Source organism: Marmota monax, unplaced genomic scaffold (genome assembly GCF_021218885.2).
Source record: "Marmota monax isolate L192 unplaced genomic scaffold, Marmota_monax_Labrador192_F-V1.1 WCK01_AAM20220418_F8-fsc00030, whole genome shotgun sequence".
Lineage (NCBI taxonomy): Eukaryota > Metazoa > Chordata > Mammalia > Rodentia > Sciuridae > Marmota > Marmota monax.
Window position 1 is genome coordinate 8,377,950 of NW_026691988.1, and position 25,024 is coordinate 8,402,973.

General features: G+C 36.5%; 1 protein-coding gene across 4 annotated transcripts in view; it reads right to left on the reverse strand.

Annotated features, from left to right (window-relative positions):
* Map3k5 (mitogen-activated protein kinase kinase kinase 5) overlaps positions 1-25,024 on the reverse strand; it is a 203,646-nt gene that overhangs the window by 77,022 nt on the left and 101,600 nt on the right. For all 4 annotated transcript variants that reach the window (XM_046450186.2, XM_046450181.2, XM_046450175.2 and 1 more), the window contains exons 8-11: positions 22,416-22,528; positions 13,554-13,713; positions 11,058-11,211; positions 5,366-5,473 (exon numbers count right to left, since the gene is read on the reverse strand). In XM_046450186.2, coding sequence (XP_046306142.1) covers positions 5,366-5,473; positions 11,058-11,211; positions 13,554-13,713; positions 22,416-22,528 — 535 coding nt within the window. The remainder of the gene's footprint in view (positions 1-5,365; positions 5,474-11,057; positions 11,212-13,553; positions 13,714-22,415; positions 22,529-25,024) is intronic.

The following is a 25,024-nucleotide window of genomic DNA, read 5'->3' on the forward strand; positions in this document are numbered from 1 at the left end:
TCTACATAAAAACAAATTAGAGAAAAATGACAGTAGTAATGAATACATTATGGATAGACCAAGGGTTTGTAAAGAAATCAACATAAAATCCAAATGAAAAGTGATTCACAAAAACTTAAATTTATGAACAAGGAGAATTTTTAGAACTGAAGGTTATAGGGAATAGAAATAATGGAACTATGTTTCTTCTTGATCAAAAATGGCGAAAACAGATAATCGCTTCAGCAACACATAGACTAAAATTGAAATGATAGTTTTCTCTCATATGCAGAAGATAAAGTAATATAAGGAGGGGGAAAGGTGGGGAGCCCATGGAAACAGAAGAGAGATGATCAGTGGAGTAGAGAAACGAGATTGAGGGAGAGGGAGCAGGGATGGGGAAGGAGGGAAACTGCAGAATGAAATTAACTTTATGTTGTGAACGTAACACAGTGAATTCTACTTTTTTATATACATATTTATAAAGCACCAATTAAAAAAAACAAATATTGAACCTTGTCTCAGGAAGCCATGCCTCACTTTCTTCCTCCTCACTGAACTTCCTAGACCAAGAGCTCATAGTCTTCCCTAGAAACCAGAACAGTTGCAAGGTCCACAGAACTCAAAAATAGAAGACTAGCAGAGTACAGAAAGGGGCTGGGGGAGGGAAAAAGAAAGTACTAGGGACTAAAATGGAGCCAATTTTATTCCATGCATGTATGATTATGTCAAAATGAAGCCCACTGTTATGTATAACTATAATATACTAATAAAAACGTTTTTTAAATGGTGAAAATGGAAACTGGACAATTCACAGCCTAAATGTATAGCCCTTCTTAATATACTGGTTTTTATCCTAATCCATTTATTTATTAACGCCTTAAAAATTCATCTCTATAACTGTTGCAAAGTGTAAGAGAATCAACATAAGGCTCACTTTAATGAACCGAGAACCTCCAGGAAGGACACAGTAACAACTCGCTGGAAATAGTATTCACTTTCCAAAAATCTCTGGCTTAATTTCTAGCTTTTTTTTCCCCCCGTCTTCCAAATTTTTCTGGCTGTCCACTGATTCTCTGGGCCTTGCTAATCACCAATTCCTTTAGCCCCATTCCATTTCCCAGTGTCCTTGGATAACCTTGCTCTTGAATAACAAATCAAGCAAGATTTTGACAATCTCTCCCAGTTATTCTCATCCATAGAGTCAGGTCTCATAACTAGCCTTAGTTTTTGTAGTTTTCAACTGGGTGATTACTAAACCTGAGCATGTCAGAACATGTCTACACATATTTCAAAACAATGTAAATAAAACATCATACTTGAAAGCTATATGAATAACATGCATATATAGATACATTGATTATTCTTGATTTCATCTCTGGATGATTCTACCTAGAATCATGCCCTTGGTTCCAATTAAACAAGTCCAACATGAAATTCATAATGATTCCTCTACCACTCAGGTTTTTCTTCTAAACCCCCTGCCAGTTTTATCAGTGAGATTGAAATCTGAGTTAACTTCATACTTTTTCCTCTTTAATTCCTCTTCTTCAATGAGTGATTAAGTCATACGCTTTTCTTTCCAAATGACCTGTCTGTCCCTCTGTGGCCACAATCACATCATTCCAGTCCAAGTGTTCTACCTGCCTTGTTTCTAGCTAGTTCTTCTAACAGTCTTCCTGTAATCCTCTAAAGGACAAGATTTCTGAACTCTATTGTGAAGTTCCAATAAATCTTCCAGCTATAAGAGCAACCATTATAGAGCATTTGTTCCATGCCATTTAGCCCTGTGCTCATGATTTGCAATAATGATCTCACCTCATCTTCACAGCAATCCAATGAGGTACTGTTATTCTCCTTTTAATATACAAGAAGTACACCGTGAGGAGTTTAAATGGACTGCCCAGGTCCCAGAGCAAGCAAGGGATGGCACCAGGCTTCACACCTGTGTTCTTAACTCCTATCCCATTCTGACTTCATGCCAGCTCTCAGAAGCTTCATGGTGCGGTTTTCTACCTGCATGTGTCTACATTCTTAGCTCACATAGCACTGCATTGTTTTCTATCGTCCTGCCTACCCACTCGATTCTCCAGCACCCTTGACACCTTCCTCTTGTGGCCAGGCGGGCTCCTTCCATCCTGGAAGATCCCATGCTCGCTTTCAGCAGGGTGCCTTTGTTGGGATTCTTCCTTCTTCTAAACTGGAATGTCTTCCCTTACCCCTTTACCTTTTCACCAGTCCACGGTCAAGTCCAGGTTCCTTTATGAAGCCTTGTCTCAGGAGGCCATGCCTCACTCTTCTTCCTCCTCACTGAACTTCCTAGGCCAAGAACATACCACCTTTCCCCAAAACCAGAACGGTTACAAGGTCCACAGAACTCAAAAAATGCTTGCAGACACGAGGCCCTAATGTTACCAGGATCTCAACAGTGCTTCCTCGGGCGTAACACGATGCTTCAGGTGGGGTCTCTTTACCTCATATATTAGGAACATAATTTGTTGGGCCAATTGCTTCTTTGAAAGGCTTTCCCCTGTCACTTCACCAAGAAAATGTGAATTGTAGTGGGAAGTCATCTCTTACCTAAAAGTCTTTTATCAATGAAGTTGTCTGCTATGAGTAAGTACTGTAAGTGATTTTTTTTTTTTTTTTTTTTTTTTGCAATTTTTTTGTTGTTGTTGGTTTGTTTCTGATACTGGGGATTGAAGCCAGGGGTGCTTTGCCACTGAGCCACAGCCAGAGCTACTTTAAATTTTTATTTTGACACAGGTTCTCTCACTAAGTTGCTTAGAGCCTCATTAACTTGCTGAGGCTGGACTCAAACCTGCAATCCTTCTACCTCAATCTCCCATGTCACTGGGATTACAGGCATGCATCTCTATGCTGGCTACAAGTGTTTATCTATGTCACTGGCACTCTTAATGATGAAACTGAAATTTCCAACACTGCTTTTAGTGGCAATATTGAAATCTGTGATATGGGGCTTATTGGGTGAAGATCCTTAGTTACCTCAATCTATTAATGGAGTGTCTCTAAAATTTTGGTAGAACTGGTGCAGAATAGTCTTGTGGAAGTGCTAGAGAGAACAATCTTCTACATACTGGATCTGAAAAAGACCACGGTGCTGAAATATGCCACAGTGTATTTCTCAATGCTACTTCACAGGTTTGGTGTTGAAAATGGATGGTATTCTCCATGGTCATGTTATTACAAAACTTAACATGACCAACTTTATCCAAACATGACAACTTAAAATACAAATAAAAATGCTTTCTGGGTGCTGTTCAGTATCTGTCTGTTCATTTTAAACACAAAACATCACTTTTTCTAAAAACCATAGCTCTGTGACAGGTGACTTCTTGCTGCTCCGATAGAGGTCACAAGCCTGGCCCTCACTGACATCTGGGAAGGGTCTGCCTCAATTGAGATGGACAACTCAGAGCATACGACATTCTTCTTGATAGATTATAGATAAGCTGTGTTAACTTTCCTGTTCATTGTCCTGAGGTGGTGGCTTCTACATGTGAGTCTAAGACTTTCTTCAGTAGGTTGTGACATGAAGACCAGGAATTTGCATCATCAATCAGATCTATAGATGACTCAAACGCTGACATTTCAGGGAACCACACTTTGAAAAACACCGTCCCTTGGAGCCAGCTTAGTCAGAATTACAATTGAGTAATTTAATATGCCTGCATCCCCTATTAAAGTTGATCTCAACCATGGCTGCAAATCAGAATCACACAGAGATCTTCAGAAAAGGGTTATGTGCCCAAGTTTCACTCTTAAGTATAAAAATTCCAATACAGTAGACCTCATTCATGATGGCTAGGGTTTGTGCACTGCTGGGTTTGTGCCTGAATGGAGCAAGAACAACCTCTCAAATATTATTCCCAGGGTGTAACTTGTAGGTTTCAAAAAAGAGGGTTTAGTCCTAACACGTACAAAGCAGTTATTTTTATCACTGTGATTGTTACTACTGTTCAAATATATCAGGTATGTTTTTGAGAGAGAGAGAGAGAGAATTTCAATATTTATTTTTTAGATTTTTTTTCCCCCCGGCGGACACAACATCTTTGTATGTGGTGCTGAGGATTGAACCCGGGCCGCACACATGCCAGGCGAGCACGTTACCGCTTGAGCCACATCCCCAGCCCCTATCAGGTATTTTTTTATAATGAGATGCACTCTTACCTACATGATTTGTTTGATCTTCACAAAAATCTTTTGAGGTGATGATGATGATGATGATCATCATCATCCCATTCTATAGATGAGGACACTGAAGCTTGGGGAAGCCATGGTACCCAAGGGCAGTGAGAGAATCTAAATCCAGGTCTAATGACTCAAAAAAACCATATTTAAAAAAAAAATTGTAACCTCATACTCCCAAACAGACCTCCTGCTTCCACATCCTGCTTTATTTTTCCCTTATCACCATTAATCACACCTCTTTGTTTTACTGATTGGATTACGGCTGCCTTGAGTGGACAGAAAGTATCATGAGGGCAGAAATTTTACTTATTTTGTACACAAATGATTCCCTATCATTTAATGTAGTGCCTGGTAGTACCTGGCGCAGAATAAGTGCTCAATAAACACCTGCTGAGTGACTATGTGCAAGAATGTAGTTTCAAGAAAATTATAAGGTATTTTGGAAAGCAATTACCAAAGAGTACTATTAAAAATGAACTACTTTTCCCCAAGACTTCTCTCATATCTGTGGTTTATCTTGTGTACTGGTTAGGTCCTGAAAAGATTCTATTAAAAAAAAGTAGGATGATTTGTACATGCATCATATTTGATGAAATCAAGTAGCAGAAAGGGTTATCCATATTATTACTAAGAGCAGAAATGAGAGTGCGTAAGGTCCTTCTGATAACAAGTGAACACAGTCCATTTCATTCTGTGCACACACACTGAGGCAGTGGCTAACCGGAGACTTGGCAGTTACTTAGATAACCAAACAGCTAGATGTAATGATAACTCTAATGTACCAGTGTAAGAACGAAAGTGGCATGATTCTGAAAGGTTTCCAAGAATTAAGAGATGCACCATTTACAACATATATTTTAAGTATTAGTTCTTTGATACATAATTTACAGCATGAATTTAAAAACCAGAGAAACAGTCCAGTTTTGAGTACACTCCAAATGGTTATGCCATCTACAGTAAAAATCCAAATAGTTCAATTATTTTTTATTAGCTGAGCAAAATTCATAACCCGAATGTAACAAACTATATTATACAGAATATATTTATGGCAAGACAAATAGAGGCAAGCTGTTTCTTCTTAACTAACACAGACAATTGCTGGAATAGGTAAATACTAGAAGGAAGTAAAGTCTTTCATGACTAATGCTCTTATCTTAATAATTGCATAATTTACCTTGTCATCAGGAAGCACGTGCCAAATAGATATTGTCTTTTGCTCCACTTCATTGTTGATAGATAAGTACGAAGGCTGATAGATTTTGGTTGGTTCTAATATTAATACCTCGGGAAGATAAAGGAAAGAAACTCACATCAGTGACTGAAGATTTAAACCTCTGGGAGCTGCTACAACCACCCAGCACCAGCGTGGGAGATGATAGGCTGAGGCTGTGGATCCCGGCTGGAGAAACCCATTTAACTTCTGATGAGTCCTATGACTCCTCTCAGCATTGAATGATATTATACAATTATCATAAGGTCAACAATATATCACCTCTTACTGCTAATGAACTTGGAAATGAAATTTTAAAATCCAAACATTAGTCCAAACTACTAATGATATATATATATATATATTTAAAAGCTTATACTTGGTCGTGCAATACATAAGCTAGTTCTATAAATACAAATGTGTCAAAGAAAGGCAGAAACATGGTAAAGCAATTCTGTGCACAGAAAAATTCCATACATAGAATGTCCCATACTTATTTTAGGTTTTCTGCTGTCACGTTTTATCATAAAGAGGTAGTAGTATGGTTTTCATGTCCACGTAAAAGGATCCAGGAATAATTTTGGTTATTGTTGAAAGTTTTATATATAAACCCCCAAAACAGACATAACTGCCTAAAGTAATAAAAATGTGTTTGCACTGACTTCAAGATAAAACTGGCATCTCCAATAATGATATATTTAGCCTTGTGAGAGAAAAAGACAAAATTTGCTCCTGTTTTGGAGATTTACAAAGGGTATGTGATAAGTTGAGAATCTGTATCAAAGGTCTGCATGAAGTTATTACATTATTACTAATTTCTCACACCAGAAAAGAACATTAAAATACCATACATGCCCTGGCTTCAGAGCTACTATAATAATTCTTACCTATTCACACAGAAGCTTTAAAGACCCACATTTTTAATACAGAGTTCAGTAAGAGTATTTTTTTTAAAAAAAGAAAAGCCAGTAATTCACTATAGAAAAACTGTGATTAGCTCTTTGTATTCCACTGCTTAAAACACAAGAAAATTACTTTTAGAACTACTCTTGAATCAAGCAACTTTACCAAATAAAAGTGAAAGAGAAAGCTTATCTAGGGCTTCATCACAAAAAATTACAGACTCACGATACATTAAAACATAAAATGCAGCCTGGGCAAGAAAGCACAAAATCTGGGTCAGAAAACTGGTCCTCGGACACATAGCGTGAACCCAATGTACTCATTTTACTCTAAATTTATCACTCCCATACATTTAGGTAAGTTAATGTACAAAGAAGTAGAAAAAGGGCCCTAGAATAAAACCAAAATTTTCTTTACTCTTTGAGCATAAAAAATTTTCAGAGCTCAAATTCTTGGTCAGGCTGTCGCTGTGAAAACAAGACAGGCCATACCACAAATAAACCCACACTGAGCGCCCACGGCAGGACAAACTGACTCAGGAACACACTCACTCACTAGGTGAGTCAAGGTCCTAATTTGAGTCAAGTGAGTTAAGGGAGGAGCCATGGATTAATACTGAAAATCAATTTTCAATCTAAACACTGCAGAAATGGTGTTTTCACATCTGAGGATCCAAGAGTTTATTAAATTACAACAAATAGTAGAGAATAAAAAAATGGATTTCCCCAAACATGATCCAAGTCTCCTTCCTGTCAAATCAGAATAGATCTTATTTCCTAATCTGTGAGCACACTATTTAGCCACAGAAAAGCACAGTCCCAGATTGACTCCTTTCTGGTTAAATTATGTCTTTATTGTCACCTCAAATATTCCTAATAGATAAACTCTGAACTATGTGTTCCTAACTTGGGACAGGGAATAAAAGCATGGCTACATTTATCACTGTCTAACGCTGGTTGAGCCCTTGATCTGCCCTTGAAATGACAAAGTATAAGGAATGTGTAGCATATATTACAGAGGTCACATAAAGTCTGAGGAAAGATAAGGAAAAAGAGGCCACTTGACAAAGCCATAGAGCTAGATACAACTTGCTTACAGCATACATAATACTCTTGTTTTCAGTTTGTTGTCTCCTATATGGGTCAACATTATAATTAACTGCTAACTTCACATGCATCTCTGCAGCTGGAAAGAAGAGGGCACGGCTTATAAACTACAGAGAAGAGCATTAAGTAGGGTTATATGTCAGAATTCCTCCCGTTATCACGAAGACCTTCCTCTCTCCTCTTCCTCTCTCCTGACATTAGGTTCAGGGTCTCCAAACTTTTCAATGTGAGAAGGAAAGAAAAAGATGGCTAAGGAAAAGGAATAGATGAAACGGAATCCAAATAATAACAAAAGATAGGGCCACTCAAATCATTTCCAAATAAACTGTCATTTTCTTATGCACAGGGTAACAGTTAACTTCTTGGAGGAATGAGAACGAATTATGATAATGAGATAAATAAGAAATAGATACAGTAAATGTTTTCTCATATAGGACAACCTAGGTTTTAATCAGATCCATTTCAAAAGAAGAATAGTTATCCTCCCATTCAAGACTATGCAGCCTTGAGAGGTGTGAACCACAGAGCAGGATGCTACTCACAAAACACAGGGCCAATAAGAAACATAGTAGAAGTCTCCTTTCTCTATGCAGTGAGCACAGATGGCAAATTCCAGATGTAGTCACAAATGACTACCCAAATATTGGTCCTATTTTTCTACTGTATTATCAACTATATTGAGTTTTTTTTTAAACAACCCTCCATGCTTTCATTATTTTTTAAAAAATACCTTTGTAAGTGATTAATCCTCCTGTAATTTCTATTGACTCTGGAACTTCTTGGGAGACTTACATTTTCTGGAATTCACAAAACATGAACTATAAGAACACTCTGCAACTTGTTTGGAAATATTCCTGTTATGATGCATATGAGGTTGCCCCCATCTTCTGTATGAAGCAAATTTGATCTCTTTTTAAGTTCCTTTGCTTTATAGTTGTGATGGCACTTTAAAAAAGATACTACATTATTTCATGTCTTCAAAAAATGTTTAAAATATGACCTACATAGAGAACATTGCAAATGGTTAAAAACAAAGTCATATGAAAATATTATGCCCTAAAAGAATTCTTCATGTCACAAATGTTTTACTTTGATGATGTGCCTTTGATTTAATTTAGGATGCTTTTAGAAGGATACTTGGTGTTTGGTGTTCGTAATAATCTTTGAAGACCTTAATTTATAAAAAAGGAAAAAAAAGAAAGCTCAACTTCACGAGAGCTAGAAGACAGTTTTGCACTCTGTATAACAGCCAAATATAGGGAAGCAATTTGGAAAACATAAGTTATGAATTCTAATGTCATTAAAATGAGTAGAAAATACTGCATTTTACAGTCTTTTCAGTAAAATATTGCCCCCAAATAAACCACTAAGTTCCAAGAAGGAAATGGATTGCTGGAAAAAACTAAATGATATATCATAAGTGAATACAAGATAAAATGACAAATATCTTTGTACCGCCCACCCACAGGTAACAAAATGTTAATGTACTGCCATATTTGCTTCAAAACTTTTCTTAGAGAAATAAAATTCTACAGAAAAAGTTGAGGTCCCCATTGTTCTTTATATGATGCTATTATCCCCCTCACACAAGATTTCCAAAAGCACTTAATTCCTTCTGCCCACCAGCCATCTCTAAAAAACGCTCATGCCCCACACCTTTCCAATGAATTCAACAGGCAAAAAATGATCTCATTTTAATTTTTACTTTCTTGACTATCCTCTATGGTTAATTATTATTTTCATATAATTGCCAATTTTTCTTCTTTCTTTTTTTACCATTTGCAGTTTTTGTTTTGCTTAGGCAAACTGACTATTTTACAGAATTTGTATTAAATATTTTCTCCCTATTGAGTAGTTTTCTATTTGATTTGTTTATGAATTTTTTTTACTGAGCAAAATTTTCTTTTAACTTAATTTTTTGGCATTGTTGGGGCTTGAACCTAGAACCTCATTCAGGTTAGGCAAATGCTCTATCACAGAGCTACATCCCCAGCCCCTCTATTTTGGGGAGGGCAAGGGGGTGCCAAGAATTGAACTCGAGGGTACTCAACCACTGAGCCAAATCCCCAGCCCTATTTTGTATTTATTTAGAGACAAGGTCTCACTGAGTTGCTTAGTGCCTCACTGTTGCTGAGGCTGGTTTTGAACCTGCAATCCTCCTGTCTCAGTTTCCCAAGCCGCTGGGATGAGAGGCATGCACCACCACGCCCAGCCCCCTCCTTTTTTTTAATAAAATTGAATTGGTGCATATTTTCCTTTGGGACTTAATTGGTCCTTTCTTACCTAATCCATTCATACTTACAATTTCCTAACTTCTCACTTATTATTTTCTGTGTTTTACTGTTTTTTTACATTCACTTATTTACATTACAACAGACTAATTCACACTGAACTAATTTAAGTTAGTTGGCAATAGCTAATATGAATGGGTTCCTTTCATGGCCAGTTTTCTAGCTGATCAAGTCCACAGTCAATTAAAGGCTGAGTTGTGTGCTGTCTTCTTTCACCACCTTTTTTATTGCCACTCAAAGCACCAGTGAAAGGCAAGCTGCCAGCTCACCCTAAGATAAGGATTTTCCTTGGTTGCACATTATCTAGACTAGAAAATGAGCTGAAGTGTTTTAGTTTAAAAGCCTTTTCAATGAAGGAGCCTGCTGAGCTCAAGGCTTTCTGTGGAAGACAGAGTAAAGAATGTTAATACCACCAATGGATTTAATTAAATGAAGCAGATGATCCTATCAACAAAACCAAGGTTTTTACAGGAAGAATTGAGAACTGTCACCACCTGTGAGTATGAAAGATTGAGATTAGAGAGCGCAAACCTGAAAGATTTATGCCATCACTTTGACATGGGAAGAAATTGATACACATAGTGAGTTGCCATAATTCCCAAAATGCATGCCAAATCCAAATTGCTCTGGATGGTATTCTGCAAGCTATCAGGGTAGATAGGAATGGCACCAGCTGAAAAGATGACAAACACATCTAAAAATGTTATGTGTGTGTTTGTGTGCATACGTGCATAAAATATATATTTATACATACATATATAAATGTATAACATACATTTATATATAAAGTCAGCTAGAGACCAGCCAAAATGAGTTGTAGATCCAAAAGAAGTCATCATTTCCCATGGTCAAAGCATTATAAACAGTGACTGGGGATCCTACTTGGGGTTTCTCTGACTCATGTGTAATTCTGACCCAGTTGGGTTAAAAAAAAAGTGGTAGAGATGATAGTCTAAACAAGACAGCTGAGCCTGATCATTTCCACCATACTAATGGTGATAAAGCTGAAGACAATGTCAACAAAACTGGACTATTTAATAACAGCATCCACCCACTGGGCTGGAGCTGCCTTGCCTTGCTGAGCTAAGAGGCCATCTTTTCACTGTTTTACAAGCATACCTAAGGGACCACCCAAATTCTATGATAAAAATACAAATGTATCTCATTTCTCTAATTTGGAGAAGTTATTTTAAAAAGTAAGGTAAAGCAAACCAGATTGCAGAAAATATATATGTGAGCAAGGTGACAGCAGTCTTAGGGCATGAAAATCAGTATGCCATTACTATTATAATCAGAATGCAAGATGATCGAGAAACAACACAGAACAAAACTTGGATTTAAATAAAGGGTACTCACTGGAAACCTAACTACAGTAACATCTGTTTTTGTGGCTTCAACCAGGAAATCCATCCAGAAGTCTACAAGTTCCTGCTTGGCTACAGGCTGTTCCGTGGTCAGCTTCACAAAATGTTTATATATCAAAATGGTCTCTACAATAGACTTGAGGTACCTGAGAGTTAAAATATATAAAGCATATCACTTGCAAATTTAGAATCACCTGTTTCCACGTATCCTGGTTTTACTCTGTAACCACAATATATATGACATTAATAATTATGCATTCAGATTCACCTAATATTACTCTTTGTTACATATCATGTACTTTCACATATTGTCTCATTTAAATCTCAAAAAAATTCAATAACGTGGGCTTTTATCTGCATTTCAGAGATGAGGAAACTGAGGCTTAGAAGGCTTAAATAAATTGAACTGGGGGCATACATTTACTTAAAACACAAATTTTTAAATATATTAAATATTTTAATATAAATATATTCTATTCAAGGACAAGGTGAATGCACTTATTTTAAACATGCTTCTTTGAGAAACAGTTCTAAAACAGACTACTCATAACAGATTATTTTGCTTCAAAGCAATTGAGCTTCTATAATGTACAAATATTCTCATCTAAGATAGATACTACCTCAAAAGAAAAGGTTAGGAAAAATAAGGAACAAGATAATTATACTAGATAATGACTACTGTAGGCACTTTGTAGATGACAAACATAGGAGATAACATTCCATAAAAATTAAGTTAATGGAAACCTGAGGCACTGTTTTGTGGCTGTTATTACTATTACATAAAATGGTATCTGTTCTCCTGTTATCAGAAACCAGGGCTCCTAAAGCTACAGCTGTTTGTACCTGTGCTTCAGTCTATTTCTCTGCCACCTGGATAGTCACAGAAAAGAAACAGCAAATTTGGCTGAATGTAATACATGCATTCACTGGTTCGTGTATTTCATATCATTTGTTAAATGCTTATTTTGGACATGCTACTGGCTCAGGTTGCATTCTATACAGTGAAGGCAAATATAAAAAAGTATCGTAACGCCATGAATAAATACTAGTGGACACATAACTGAACAGCCATCCAGCTAAAGGGAACCATACAAGCAATACCAGCAGAAGCTTAACTAAAGAACGACAGGAACAAGAAAGCAAGGCCTTGGGTGTGAGGCAGGGTTCAGGTATGCGTCTGCTTTATGAGCAGATGTGATTTATGAGTGTCCCAGGGTAGATAAGAGGGCTGCAAGAGGCACCTAAGACACACAAACACTTAAAACTGCACTTTGGCATGTTTGCTCTGAAGAGAACAGTGAGAACCCTGGGACGTGACAAGAGCTGAGGTCCAGAGGGCTAAGGGAAAACCCTGTTTGCCCAGCTAAGAGATGGACCGTGAGGAACCACTGAAGGATTTCCAGGGAGTGGAAGGGTCAGACTTGCATTTTAGAGAGATGGGTGTGGGAGTGATGTGGGGGAAGACTGGCCAAAGGAGGAGACCTGGAGGTGAGGAAGTCCTGCAGGGAGCCATGAGGGCCTCGAGACAGGGTGGTCATCTTTTCAAATGGCTCTTCTGATGTGCTCAGTCAGTGCCTGAGTTCTGATCAGCTCTAGAAAGAGCCTCTCTCTATATTGTTGTTAATCTTTTTTTTTATATATATTTTTTTTAGTTTTAGGTAGACACAATATCTTTATTTTATTTTTATGTGGTGCTGAGGATCGAACCCAGGGCCTCATGCATGCTAGGCGAGTGCACTACCACTTGAGCCACATCCCCAGCCCTGTTGTTAATCTTTTAAAGTCTTATTATATATGATGCATAATAAAATTAGAATTCTTTTTTCAAAATGGTCCTAAATGCAGGAGAAATTTTTTTTTTCATCATCTCAATGCCAAATAGAATGTGAAAATCATCCTTTAATTTGAAAATCCAAAGATAATTGCCACGGTCACTTTATGTACCTCCATATATGCACAAATTAACGATAAGACTTGGTTTAATTCCAAGAACAAAAGTTTGAAATTAGAAAAACACACATATGTAGGAAACACTCAAATGTGCCCATCAAAGTCTAAGTAAAGAAAAAAAATTAAAACCAAGAATGAGAATTCCAAAATAGATCAGATCCTAAAACAAAGGCATGTGTGTTTGGAATAGAGGCCAAAGAGGCTGAGATAGGCATATGGTCTCCCGGGCCCTGAATATGTACCAGATTTACAGGTATAAAATGTGTGGCCTCTGCATGGTTCATGTAGGTGACACTGGCTGACCTGGCCAGTGGATTGGTCCATGTATAGGAAAGGTCAAGTGACTTGACATCGTCCATCCAAAGTCATCAGAACTTACGTTCAACATACTTTCTCTAGGAACATCAACTTTCCCCCTAAATTCTGTATTTTATTCTAAAAATAATAAAGTAATCTAATTGTCACTTTAATATATTGAGAACAATATAAAACTGCTTGTTAAAAATAGTTGTACAAATACATAAGCATTTATTATTACCATGCTGGTGTCTTCAGTTTGAAAAGCTTTTCAGATGCTTGAATGACCCTCAGGTGGTCATTCGCCAGGACACTGGCTCCCAGAAAGAATCCAACTTCCCAGTAGCTCTGGAGTTTTTCCAAGTTCCCCTTTTTGCCAAGAAGGCTACTCAGCTTCACCCCTAGGAGATTAGCAGGAAACAGAATGTTACAAACACACCACAGATGGGCACAGCGAACTCTCATTACAAAGCAAAATTAAGCTTTCATCCTCTTGTAAGACACAAATAGTTTTAAATTTCTGATTATTAAGGTGGTTTAAGAAAATGTCTGACTAATCAGAAAAGTTACTTGGAAGAACGTGAAAATTATCCTTTAATTTGAAAATCCAGAGATAATTGCCACGGTCACTTTATGTACATCCATGTATGCATAAATTAAAAGGTAATAATACTAAAGACATTGCTGGATAACATCCTTCCTTCTCTTATTACACCATGGATTCTTAAGTAATTTGAAAGAGAAGGTTCCTTAGGTTTTTTTTTTTTTTTAAGAGAGAGGGAGAGAGAGGGAGGGAGGGAGAGAGAGAGAGAATTTTTTAATATTTATTTTTTAGTTATCGGCAGACACAACATCTTTGTTTGTATGTGGTGCTGAGGATCGAACCCGGGGCGCACGCATGCCAGGCGAGCGCGCTACCGCTTGAGCCACATCCCCAGCCCCCCTTAGGTTTTATATACTGAAACTTTGTCACTTGAAGAGTAAATGTATAGTTTATATATCTTGCAAGAACAAATAATGCCATAATAGTTAATGATTTATATATAAAAACACTAAGTATACTCTTATAAAGTTATAGACTGACAGATAACTGTCTTGTTACTGTAACTTTCTATCATGGCTTGAAATCAGGTAATGTAAGTCCTCCTCCAACTTTGTTCTTTATATAAAGAAATCGCTTCTCGAGAAGTTTGCACATGCATTTTAAAAGCATTTGTTGCTGAAAAAGAATATGTCCTTATAGACTTGTTCAATGCCACTAGTATACAATACATCAAAGATAAAAAATATTACCTGAGATTTGGGACTAGGGCAAAAAGTAGGGCATGTCATTTCAATCCCCACATGGGGGCACAGATCACTCATGTACAGTCAAGGCAAAGTGCAGCTAGTCACTTTACTACTTCCCAGACTTAAAGAACTTTGTTAATTTGTAGATTTCTGTCCAGCACAGATGCAAATAATTTCTGTCTAGTGAAATAGATACTCCCTAAGATTTATGGCCTGTTGGACATAAACCAGCTTTTTAAAAAAAATTAAACTCAGAAATCTTATCCTAATATTTCTTTGCTAATTTGTTTTTTAATACATTAACTTCTTTTTTTGCCAATTTTTAATTGGTGCATTACAGTTTTACATAACAATGAAATCTGTTGTTATATATTCATACATCTATACAATACATAATATAACAGAATAATTTGGCCAATTCCCCAGTACTTTCCCCCCTTTCCCCCGCCCCTCCCACCTCTGATCCCTTTCCTATACTGATCTCACTTTGATTTTCATGAGCTCAACCCACACCTTTTTTTTTCTTTCTCTTTTCTTTCTTTTTGTGGTGCTGGGGATTTGAACTCAGGGCCTTGTGCATGTGAGGTAAGTAGTCTACCAACTGAGCTATATCCCAGCCCCCTCCCACATCTTTCTTTTACTTTTTCCTCTCTAGCTTTTACATATGAGAGAAACATATGACCCTTGACCTTCTGGGTTTGGCTTATTTTTACTAACATAATGGTCTCTAGTTTCACCCATTTTCTGGCAAATGACATTTCATTTTTCTTTATGGCTGAATAAAACTCTCTTGTATATATATAGCACATCATCTTTATCCATTCATCCATTGATGGACACCTAGGTTGGTCCCAAACAATAGTTTGGCTATTGTTATTTGTGCTGCTATAAACATGGGTATACATGTATTGCTGTAGTAAGATGACTTTGATTCTTCCGGGTAAATGCCAAGGAGTGATATAGCTGCGTCATATGGTGGTTCCATGCCTAGTCTTTTGAGGAACCTCCATACTGATTTCCATTAGGATATACTAATTTACAATCCCACCAACAGTGTAAAAGTATTCCCTCTTTTCCAAATCCTATACAACATTTATTATTATTTGTATTCTTAATGACTGCCATTCTGACTGGTGTAAGATGAAATCTCAGTGTAGTTCTGATTTACATTTCCCTAATTGCTAATGATGTTGAACTTTTTTTTCATATATTTGTTGGTTATTTGTGAATACCTCAATTTCTTAAAAGCTCTTTGAACTGGATATCTACTCTTATTGGTTTCCACATAAATTGGATGTTATGGTGTAGATATGAGGCTCATGTTCAGAGGTGAGATGAGTAGATTAGGGGAGCTGTAACATAAACAGTGGATTAATCCCTTTGATGGGTTAACTGGATGCTAACTGTAGACAGGCAGGGTGTGGCTGGAGGAAGTAGGTAACCATGGGTATAACTTTGGAGTTTATATATTCTGTCCCTAGACAGTGGAGCTTCCTGACCCTGCCATGACCTGAGCATCTTTCCTTCACTGGGTCTAGACCTACAGAATCGGCTGACCATGGGTTAAACTTCTGAAATTGTGAGCCAAAATGTCTTTTCTTGCTCATCAGGTCTTTTGGTCACAATGACACAAAGGCTGACTAAAACACTGGGTTAAATAAAATCTTTCACATGTGTCTATTTTATATTTCCTGAGAGTCATAATTTTACCTCCTAGAAAAACATACTTAAGACAAAATAACTGTTATGGTTTGGGTCTGGAATATCCCCAGTCTCATGTGGAAAGCGTGGTCCCCAATGCAGCAAGGTTCAAAGGTGGAGTTTATGAGAAGTGATGGATCGTGAGGGGTCTGACCTCCTCAGGGGATTAATCACTGATGGCTGGATGGACTGCTGGGAGATGGGACCTGGTTGGAGGAAGAGGGTCACTGTGGGCATGCCGTGGAAGAGTTGATCTTCTCCCAACCCCTCCCTTTCTCTTTCTCTGTCTCTCTTTTGCTGCTCCCTAGATACCATGAGCTGAGCACCTTTCCTCCGCCATGCTCGTCCACCGTATTTCTGCCTTGGAGACAGGTGACCATGGATTGAATCCTTTGAAACCAGGAGCCAAACAAAATCTTTCATCCTCTAAGTTGTTCTTCTCAGGTATTTTGATCACAGCAACAAAAAGTTCACTAGCACAATAATCTTTAATTTTTTTCAAGTCAAAGATGTTGATTCTTCCCGTCCACAACACAATGAGGCCAGAGCATATCTCCCTTTTGCAACAAGGAAAACCAAGCCCAGAGAGGTTTTGCAACTTATCTAAGGTCACACAACTCATAAAAAGAAGGATTAGAATCTTTTCATTTTAACTTTCCATTACAAAGAAGTTTAATCAGACATTAAAGTAGAAAATATGCTACAGTTAGGAACTGGGAGTGTATATCAGTGGTAGAGCACTTGCTTAGCATGCTCAAGGCCCTGGGTTCACTACCTAGTAAGTCAAAAAGAAAACCAAATATACATACAGATTATAATGAATGATCATATTTTTAATTGTTCACATTTGCTATTATTTCACCTCCCTGTATATTTTTGCTGAACCACTACAAATTAAATCGTAGACATCTTGACATTTCATTCATAAACATTACAAGATACCTAACAATTGCTCCTATCTTATTCCATTACTGCCTCTAATAAAAATAATAATTCCCTAATGTTATCTATTACTTAATCCTGAAAAGTTCCCTAATTGCTCCCCAAATGTCTCCTGCAGTTTTTTTTTTTTTCTAAATCACAATCCAATGAAAGATCACTTTAACTGAATTTGGGTTCTAGTGTCTCTAACTATCTTTTTAGATAATTAACCAGTCCATTTTTTTCATGACATTGACTTTTTGAAAATAGCAAGTGTACTGTCTGGTAGTGGCTCAGGAGGCTGAGGTGGGAGCATTGCAAGTTCAAAGCCAGCCTCAGCAACTTAGTAAGGCCCTAAGCAACTTAAGGAGATCCTGTCTCTAAATAAAAAAAATTTAAAAAGGGCTGGGGATGTGGCTCAGTGGTTAAGTGTCCATGGGTTTAATCCCTGGTACCAAAATAGAGGGAGAAGGGGAGGGGGAGAGGGAATATTTCACAAGAGATTCTGTGTAGCTTATCATATCAGCAGGCAAGTTGATCATCCTTGCCAGAATCAATTATTGTAACATCACCCTCTTTATCAACTTTATACCTCTTTCAAATTGATTACTAGCGTTTTCTTTTGTTTATTTGAAGAATGCATTCTCCTGAAGAATACATTTGCTATGCAGCATGCTTTAAGAAGAGATGTGTGGTGTTGAGTGCATAAACTATAGTACCTCCTAAAAAGGAAGGGAAAGTAGTTAATTCTTCCCCTATAATTTCCAGTTTTCTGAGAAGGTGGCTTCCCTCTACAGACAAAAAATAAATTGTTTTGTGGTTAGTGACAGTTTTTGGTTTTGTTTTGATTATTTTTTCTGGGTTATCTTACAGACTCATTTTTATATTTGTTAATATAAATTTTATATTCAATAATTTTTTAATGCTCATGAAAATGAGATTCAAATGATGGTTTGTCTCAATTCCAAACCGTGTTCTTTTACCACATCATATTGCTGCTGGGGACCCAAACCTATAATTCTGACCCTCTCCCATAAAATGTCTCACAGTTGAAAAATTCCACAGAAGACGAAAGAGAATCATCTTTTATTTAGCTGAAAGTTTGAATATTAGTTTTAAGGCTTATAAAGCCCCAAAAGAAAAAAAGATGCAAGATGTGGTTCTGCACTTTTAAATCCTAGTTTTCAATAGTCTAAACATCCATGACTCTTCCAAAACTGGAAAAGTAAAATAGACCCAGAGGCAGTTAGTCATAACCTTAAGCAAACACAACTAGAATGAAGAGTCTGCTACGGTCTGGACAGGGTTTGAGGGCGTCTTCCAAAGGTGCATGAGCTGGCAGCTTAATCTGCAGTGCAGGGATGCTGGGAGGTGGTGGAAACTTGAAGAGGTGGAGTGGAGCCTAGGGGGAGGGAGTAGATCATGGGAGATGCCATCTTCACTGTCCTCAGAAAAGATCAAGGTAGTCCTCGTAGGATGTTCATTAGATCTCATGAGAATGAGTTGCTAAATAAGAATAAGCCTGATCCTGGAATCACACTCTAGCTTCCTGTCTCTTTTGATTTCCTGTGATCCCTCCCTCTTACAGGGAGGTTCTCCTACCATAATGACATCCACCATGATGTATTATAACCAAGGGGTCCTTCAACAAAAACGAAATCACTGGCACCACCCAATCTTGGACTTTCAGCCTCCAAAACTAAACAGACATCATTTCTTTACAAAATACCCAGCCTCAAGTATTTTGTTATAGTAACAGAAAATGGACTAATAGAGACATTAGGCAACATATCATAACATTTGAGAATAATTTCTTACATTTGAGATTTTAAACTTAAGATATATGTTTAGAAAGCTTCAGATTCAGTGCTCATCTTATGACATTTTAATTTTTAATAGTTTTCCCTTTGTAAATACAACAAAATTTCAAAAAGCAGCTAAAGAAGGGATTTCAAAAAGGAAAATCTGATTAATTTTTCAATAATTTAAACTGATTTGTTTGCTGGTATTGTGGATTGAACCCAGGGGGCTGTATCACTGAGCTACACATCCCTAGGTCTTTCTTATTTTTTATTTTGAGGCAGGGTCTATCTAAGTTGCTGAGGCTGGCCTTGAACTTGTGATCCTTCTGCCTCACACTCCTGAGCTGCTAGGATTACAGGTGTATACCACCCCATCCAGCGAACTCAGACTAATTTGAGTATCTGGAGTGACCAACAGAAAGAATGGAAGAAGACCATAAATTACTGGAAAATTTGATTAGAGTGTTTAATGAAAAAATGAAACCACATATCTTTAAAATACACTAAATATGTCATTAGTTTTATTTTCTTTATGTTATTAATATCAATTTAACATTGTCCCACTAACTTATTTAACCAACCACCTTGAAAACCCATTTAATCTTAATATATAAAAATCAACCTATTTTAATTGGCATTAATTTACAATTGAAAAGAACTATGCTAATGAGCTACTTTTTTCATTATTGAAGGACAAACCCCATTTAGGTGTATAGCACGGTATTAGAGAAGGCTAAAACATAGTTTTTATTAAGCTAAGTTCTTACAGTAGCTAAAAATTCATCATAAAGTCATATCTTAAATCTGTGCATGCTGTAAAATTTCAATAATTTTAAAAACAACTTCATATATTTTCAAATACTTCTTCAACATGTGCTATGAGTTTTAAAAAGTTATGTTTACTTTGCAATGTTATGTTACAATTCCTCAAACCTTGGATTGCTGACTGTCTTAATTTTTACTCCACTTCAAAATGAGACTTAGAATGTATATTTTTCAAGCAAGTATTAACTGCTTTACCTACAAATGTAAAACCAATGTCAAATCCTATGAGAATTTACTCTTTGACCAAACTTCACTTTGAGTTCTAAGAACAGAGCAATAAAAATTATTAACATAAAAGGGTTTTTGGCTAGAGATCTAAAATAAATCTTAAATACAATATTTTACTATAATTTCTGAAAAGCACAAGTTGTAATATATTTTCTCTGATTTCATTTACCAATGAAAAAAATATTTAAAATAGAGCTTTCTGCCTTTAATACCACTGCAGTCTAGTAGTGATAAGTTATTTTTTAATTCTTTTAGACTGAGACTTAAAAAAATTATTACTTGAGCTGGGATTATGGCTCAGCGGTAGGGCGCTCGCCTAGCACGGGCACGACCCAGGTTCGATTCTCAGCACCACATAAAAATAAAGGCATTGTGTTGTGTATATCTACAAAAAAAAAAAAAAAAAGATTCTCTCTCTCTCTCTCTCTCTCTCCCCCTCCCTCTCTTTAAAAAAAAATTATTATTACTATACTCAAACTATCTTCCTGCAAAAATTTCCTAGAATATTACATAAGAATATCTTATAAATTCTTCCCAAATAATATTTAAAAGCCCAGGACTCATTTTTCTTTAAAGAAAATTATAACATTCCCCAATTTAAAACTTTAAAGGAAAATTTTCTTCTACAATGCATAGCTTTATTAAGATCAATTTTTTTCCCTTCTGAAAACTAAAGCCAAAGACTTCTATGTCTGTAATAATAACTCCTCCAAGAGTTATTATGGAAAGAGGGCAGTCAGACACTCAAGAGAACAAAATCTGATTACCACACATGGTATTCCAGCATCCAAAAATCTTTTTAAAAAAGTCAAAGTCAAAACGAAGAAAAATCACTCAAAATTTATCTACAAAGACAACCTAATTTTTTGTTTTGTTTTTTTTTTTTTGATACTAGAAATTGAACCCAGGGTGCCAGCTACATCCCCAGCCTGGTGTGGGTTTTTTGTTTTGTTTTGTTATGTTTTTTTTATTTTTTTTTATTTTTATTTTTATTTATTTTTTATTTTTTTTTTTAATTTTTTATTGTTGGCTGTTCAAAACATTAAATAGTTCTTGATATATCATATTTCACAATTTGATTCAAGTGGGTTATGAGCTCCCATTTTTACCCCATATACAGACTGCAGAATCATATCAATTACACATCCATTGATTTACATATTGCCATACTAGTGTCTGTTGTATTCTGCTGCCTTTCCTATCCTCTACTATCCCCCCTCCCCTCCCCTCCCCTCCCCTCCCCTCCCCTCCCCTCTTCTCTCTCTGCTCCCTCTACTGACATTCGTTTGTCCCCCTTATATTATTTTTCCCCTTCCCCTCACTTCCTCTTGTATGGACTTTTGTATAACTCTGAGGGTCTCCTTCCATTTCCATGCATTTTCCCTTCTCTCTCCCTTTCCCTCCCACCTCTCATCCCTGTTTAATGTTAATCTTCTTCTCATGCTCTTCGACCCTACTCTGTTCTTAGTTACTCTCCTTATATCAAAGAAGACATTTGGCATTTGTTTTTTAGGGATTGGCTAGCTTCACTTAGCATAATCTGCTCTAATGCCATCCATTTCCCTGTAAATTCTATGATTTTTTTTTATTTTAAGACAGGATCTCACTGAGTTGCCTGTGGCCTGGCTAAGATGCTGAGGCTGGCTTTGAACTTGTGATCTCCTGCCTCAGCCTCCGGAGCTGCTGGAATTACAGGCATGTGCCACCACATCCAGCAAAACACCCTTTTTCAGATTCCAAAAACAGGTCAGCAGATGGGACACTGTCTACACATAAGAGACAAAATTATCATGATGACAATTCAGAGACAGACTCTAAGACCAGTCACTGCCAAGACTGCCATCTACTTGACCTGTTCCAGGAACTTTGGAGGTTCCACTACCAACATCCATGAAGCCACAGGGATGGGTGTGTTAAAAAAACAGAAAAAGGAAATAGAGGTATGATCTTCATTTTTATTTTAAAAAGCTCTGGGAAAACACAATCTTAAATAGGAAACTGATGTTCCACAAAACATTTACCTTATTTGGGAGTTGGTGGCTGAATGTAGGGCCCCCAATATCATCAATATTAGCTTAAGCTAGAACAATAAATATTAAACAGGGGCTTTTAGAAACAAGTAAAATAAACTAAAACCTGAATTATATTCTAATATCAGAATTCATCAGAATTCATACCATAGTACGAAATTTGAAGCAAGGAGATATAATAAACCTTTTTCCCCCAGGAAGTCAGATGAGATAGCAAAAGAATTTATCCACTCATGTTTCTGTTTCCTTGTACCAAGTTTAGGCCTAGTTTCTTGATTTCCACATAAAATATCAAGCTGTAATTACCAACTTTCCGAAGCTCAAAGGAAGATTCAAACTGGTGCCCAGCTGCTAGGAGAAGGACCGCGTAATTAATTCCTGACTGTAGTGTTGGCTCAGATTCAAATGCCTTTTTGAACCTAAAAGGAAAAAAAAAAAAAAAAAAAGACCAAATGTACAAGTTTACTTTCTCAATCATGAAACCCTGGGTGAGCAATGACTTCTGCTTGCATAACTCCAGTGCCTGGGCAAAAAATATTCCACTGGCCTTCACCCCAGAGTCCAGTGTGCTATTAGGATTTAATGCTTAAGTAACTGCATATCCTTGTCCCCATCCCTGTTTCATTCCCTACTTAATGTACCCTCAACCTAGTGACCCCAGGCTTTTAAAACAATCCTCTCAATTGTCTACTAGAAATGCATGAATGTACCAAGAATAAGGTAAAAAAAAAATGAAACCCCTAAACATACTTTAAGAAGACACAGCATAGAAGTGGGTCATCTGGAGAACATACTGAAAGGACAAGAGTGACATTGAGGTAACAAAAAATGTCAATTACAGGAAGAAACTAAGAAAATCAGAGATTGTGCCTCTGCATATTAATTTTGGCTCAAAGAGTATCAGAACCCATTTCTGAATATGCATGAAACAGAATATCAACCTTTGAAAACACTTCAGCATCTGAAAGGACTTCAGTGTTTGAATATGCACTGTATTTTCAAGGTAACACTTCCTAGGAGCCATTCAAGGGCTTCCACACATAAATCATTAAATAGGCAATGATATTCAATATTATTTTAATTGGGCCTGCAGAGAAGAAAATGAAAATAAATATCCTAGTGATTACTAGAGTCCATCTGATACAAACACACAAAAAATGAAATCTTTATTTTAAGAAAAATCATAGTGAGGAAAATAAATTTATAATAAGTGACCATTTGAAGACTCAAAAACAGATTATTTAGGAAAAATACATTATAATTCCAACAGAAAGGCTATCCCAACTCAAAGCATCCCTGTGTAAATGAAAGGCAGAAATAGCAAAAATGATGGAAGGCACAATAGTATGTAAAATATTATTGGCTTTTTAAAAATATACTTAATACTTCCCATATTTTAAAATAAGTTAAACATCAACAAAAAGATGAAGAAATATATTTTTCTGAATATTGAGGATGCAGGGCCTCTTTTAAGGGTCTCAATTTTCATGCCAATAAACATGTGAATATTTATTATGTTAACAGAATTAAAAGCTTGGGGCTTAATGGGTTAAGTTGAACAAACATCTCTAAATGGAAACCAAAGTCAAACAAGTATTCATCTTAACTAGTTGGCTCTGATAGTTTTGTACCTGTGGAATATGAAAAAAAAAAAAATTTCCAACTGCATCACTACAGGTGATGAAAAAGTATGTTTATCTTTTTAGAAGTATAACTGTTTCCATCTTAAAATGGAAAAAGTATGTGCCAGACTGCTGACATTCAAAGTCATATCAAGGAGAGATATGACTTAAAAATCTTTGATTTTTTTTAAATCTTAACTTGGTCTCTGTTTAGAGGTTGAGTTCCAACAAAAATGGATTTAGGAGAAGACAGAAGTTATATTTTTTTTGTCTAATTCATATGAAGATACACAATATTTTCAACAAATTTTTGCTTTCCTTGAAACCAAAGAATATAAAATATTACTCTTAAAGATATAGAAAGGAAGATTCAAAAAGCAAATTATGCACATCAACAAATATTAACTGAGATGGAATCTCAGTGTAGTTTTGATCTGCATTTCTAGAGATATTGCTAGAGATTTCATCTGTGAACTGTCTGGTTCCTTAGCCTATTTATTGATTAGGGTATTTGTTTTTTGGTGTTAAGTTTTCTGAGTTCTTTGTATATCCTGGAGATTAATGCTCTGTCTGAGGTGCTGGTGGTAAAGATTTCCTCCCATTCTGTAGGGTCTCTGTTCATCATCTTGATTGTTTCCTTGCTGTGAAGAACCTTTTCAGTTTGATACCGTCCCATTTACTGACTCCTGATTTTACTTCTTGTGCTTTAGGAGTTTTATTGAAGAAGTTGGTTCCTAAGCTGACATGGTGGAGAGTTGGGCCTACATTTTCTTCTAGCAGGTGCAGAATCTCTGGTTTAATGCCTAAGCCCTTGATCCATTTTAAGTTGAGTTTTGTGCAGGGTGAGAGATAGAGGTTCAATTTCATTCTTCTAAATATGGATTTCCAGTTCTCCCAGTACCATTTGTTGAAGAGGCTATCTTTTCTCCAATGTATGTTTATGGTGCCTTTGTCTAGGATGAGTTAACTGTATTTATGTTGGTGTGACTCTGTGTCTTCTAATCTGTTGCACTGGTCTTCATGTCTGTTTTGGGACCAATACCATGCCATTTTTATTACTCTTGCTCTGAATATAATTTAAGTTCTAATATTGTGATGCCTCCTGCATCATTTTTCTTGCTAAGAATTGCTTTGGCTATTCTGGGCCTCTTGTTTTTCCAAATGAATTTTGTGACTGATTGCTTTTTCTATTTCTATGAAGAAAGTTATTGAAATTTTAATAGGAATTGCATTAAATCTGTATAGCACTTAAAATGGTAATATGACCATTTTAACAATATAAATTCTTCCTAT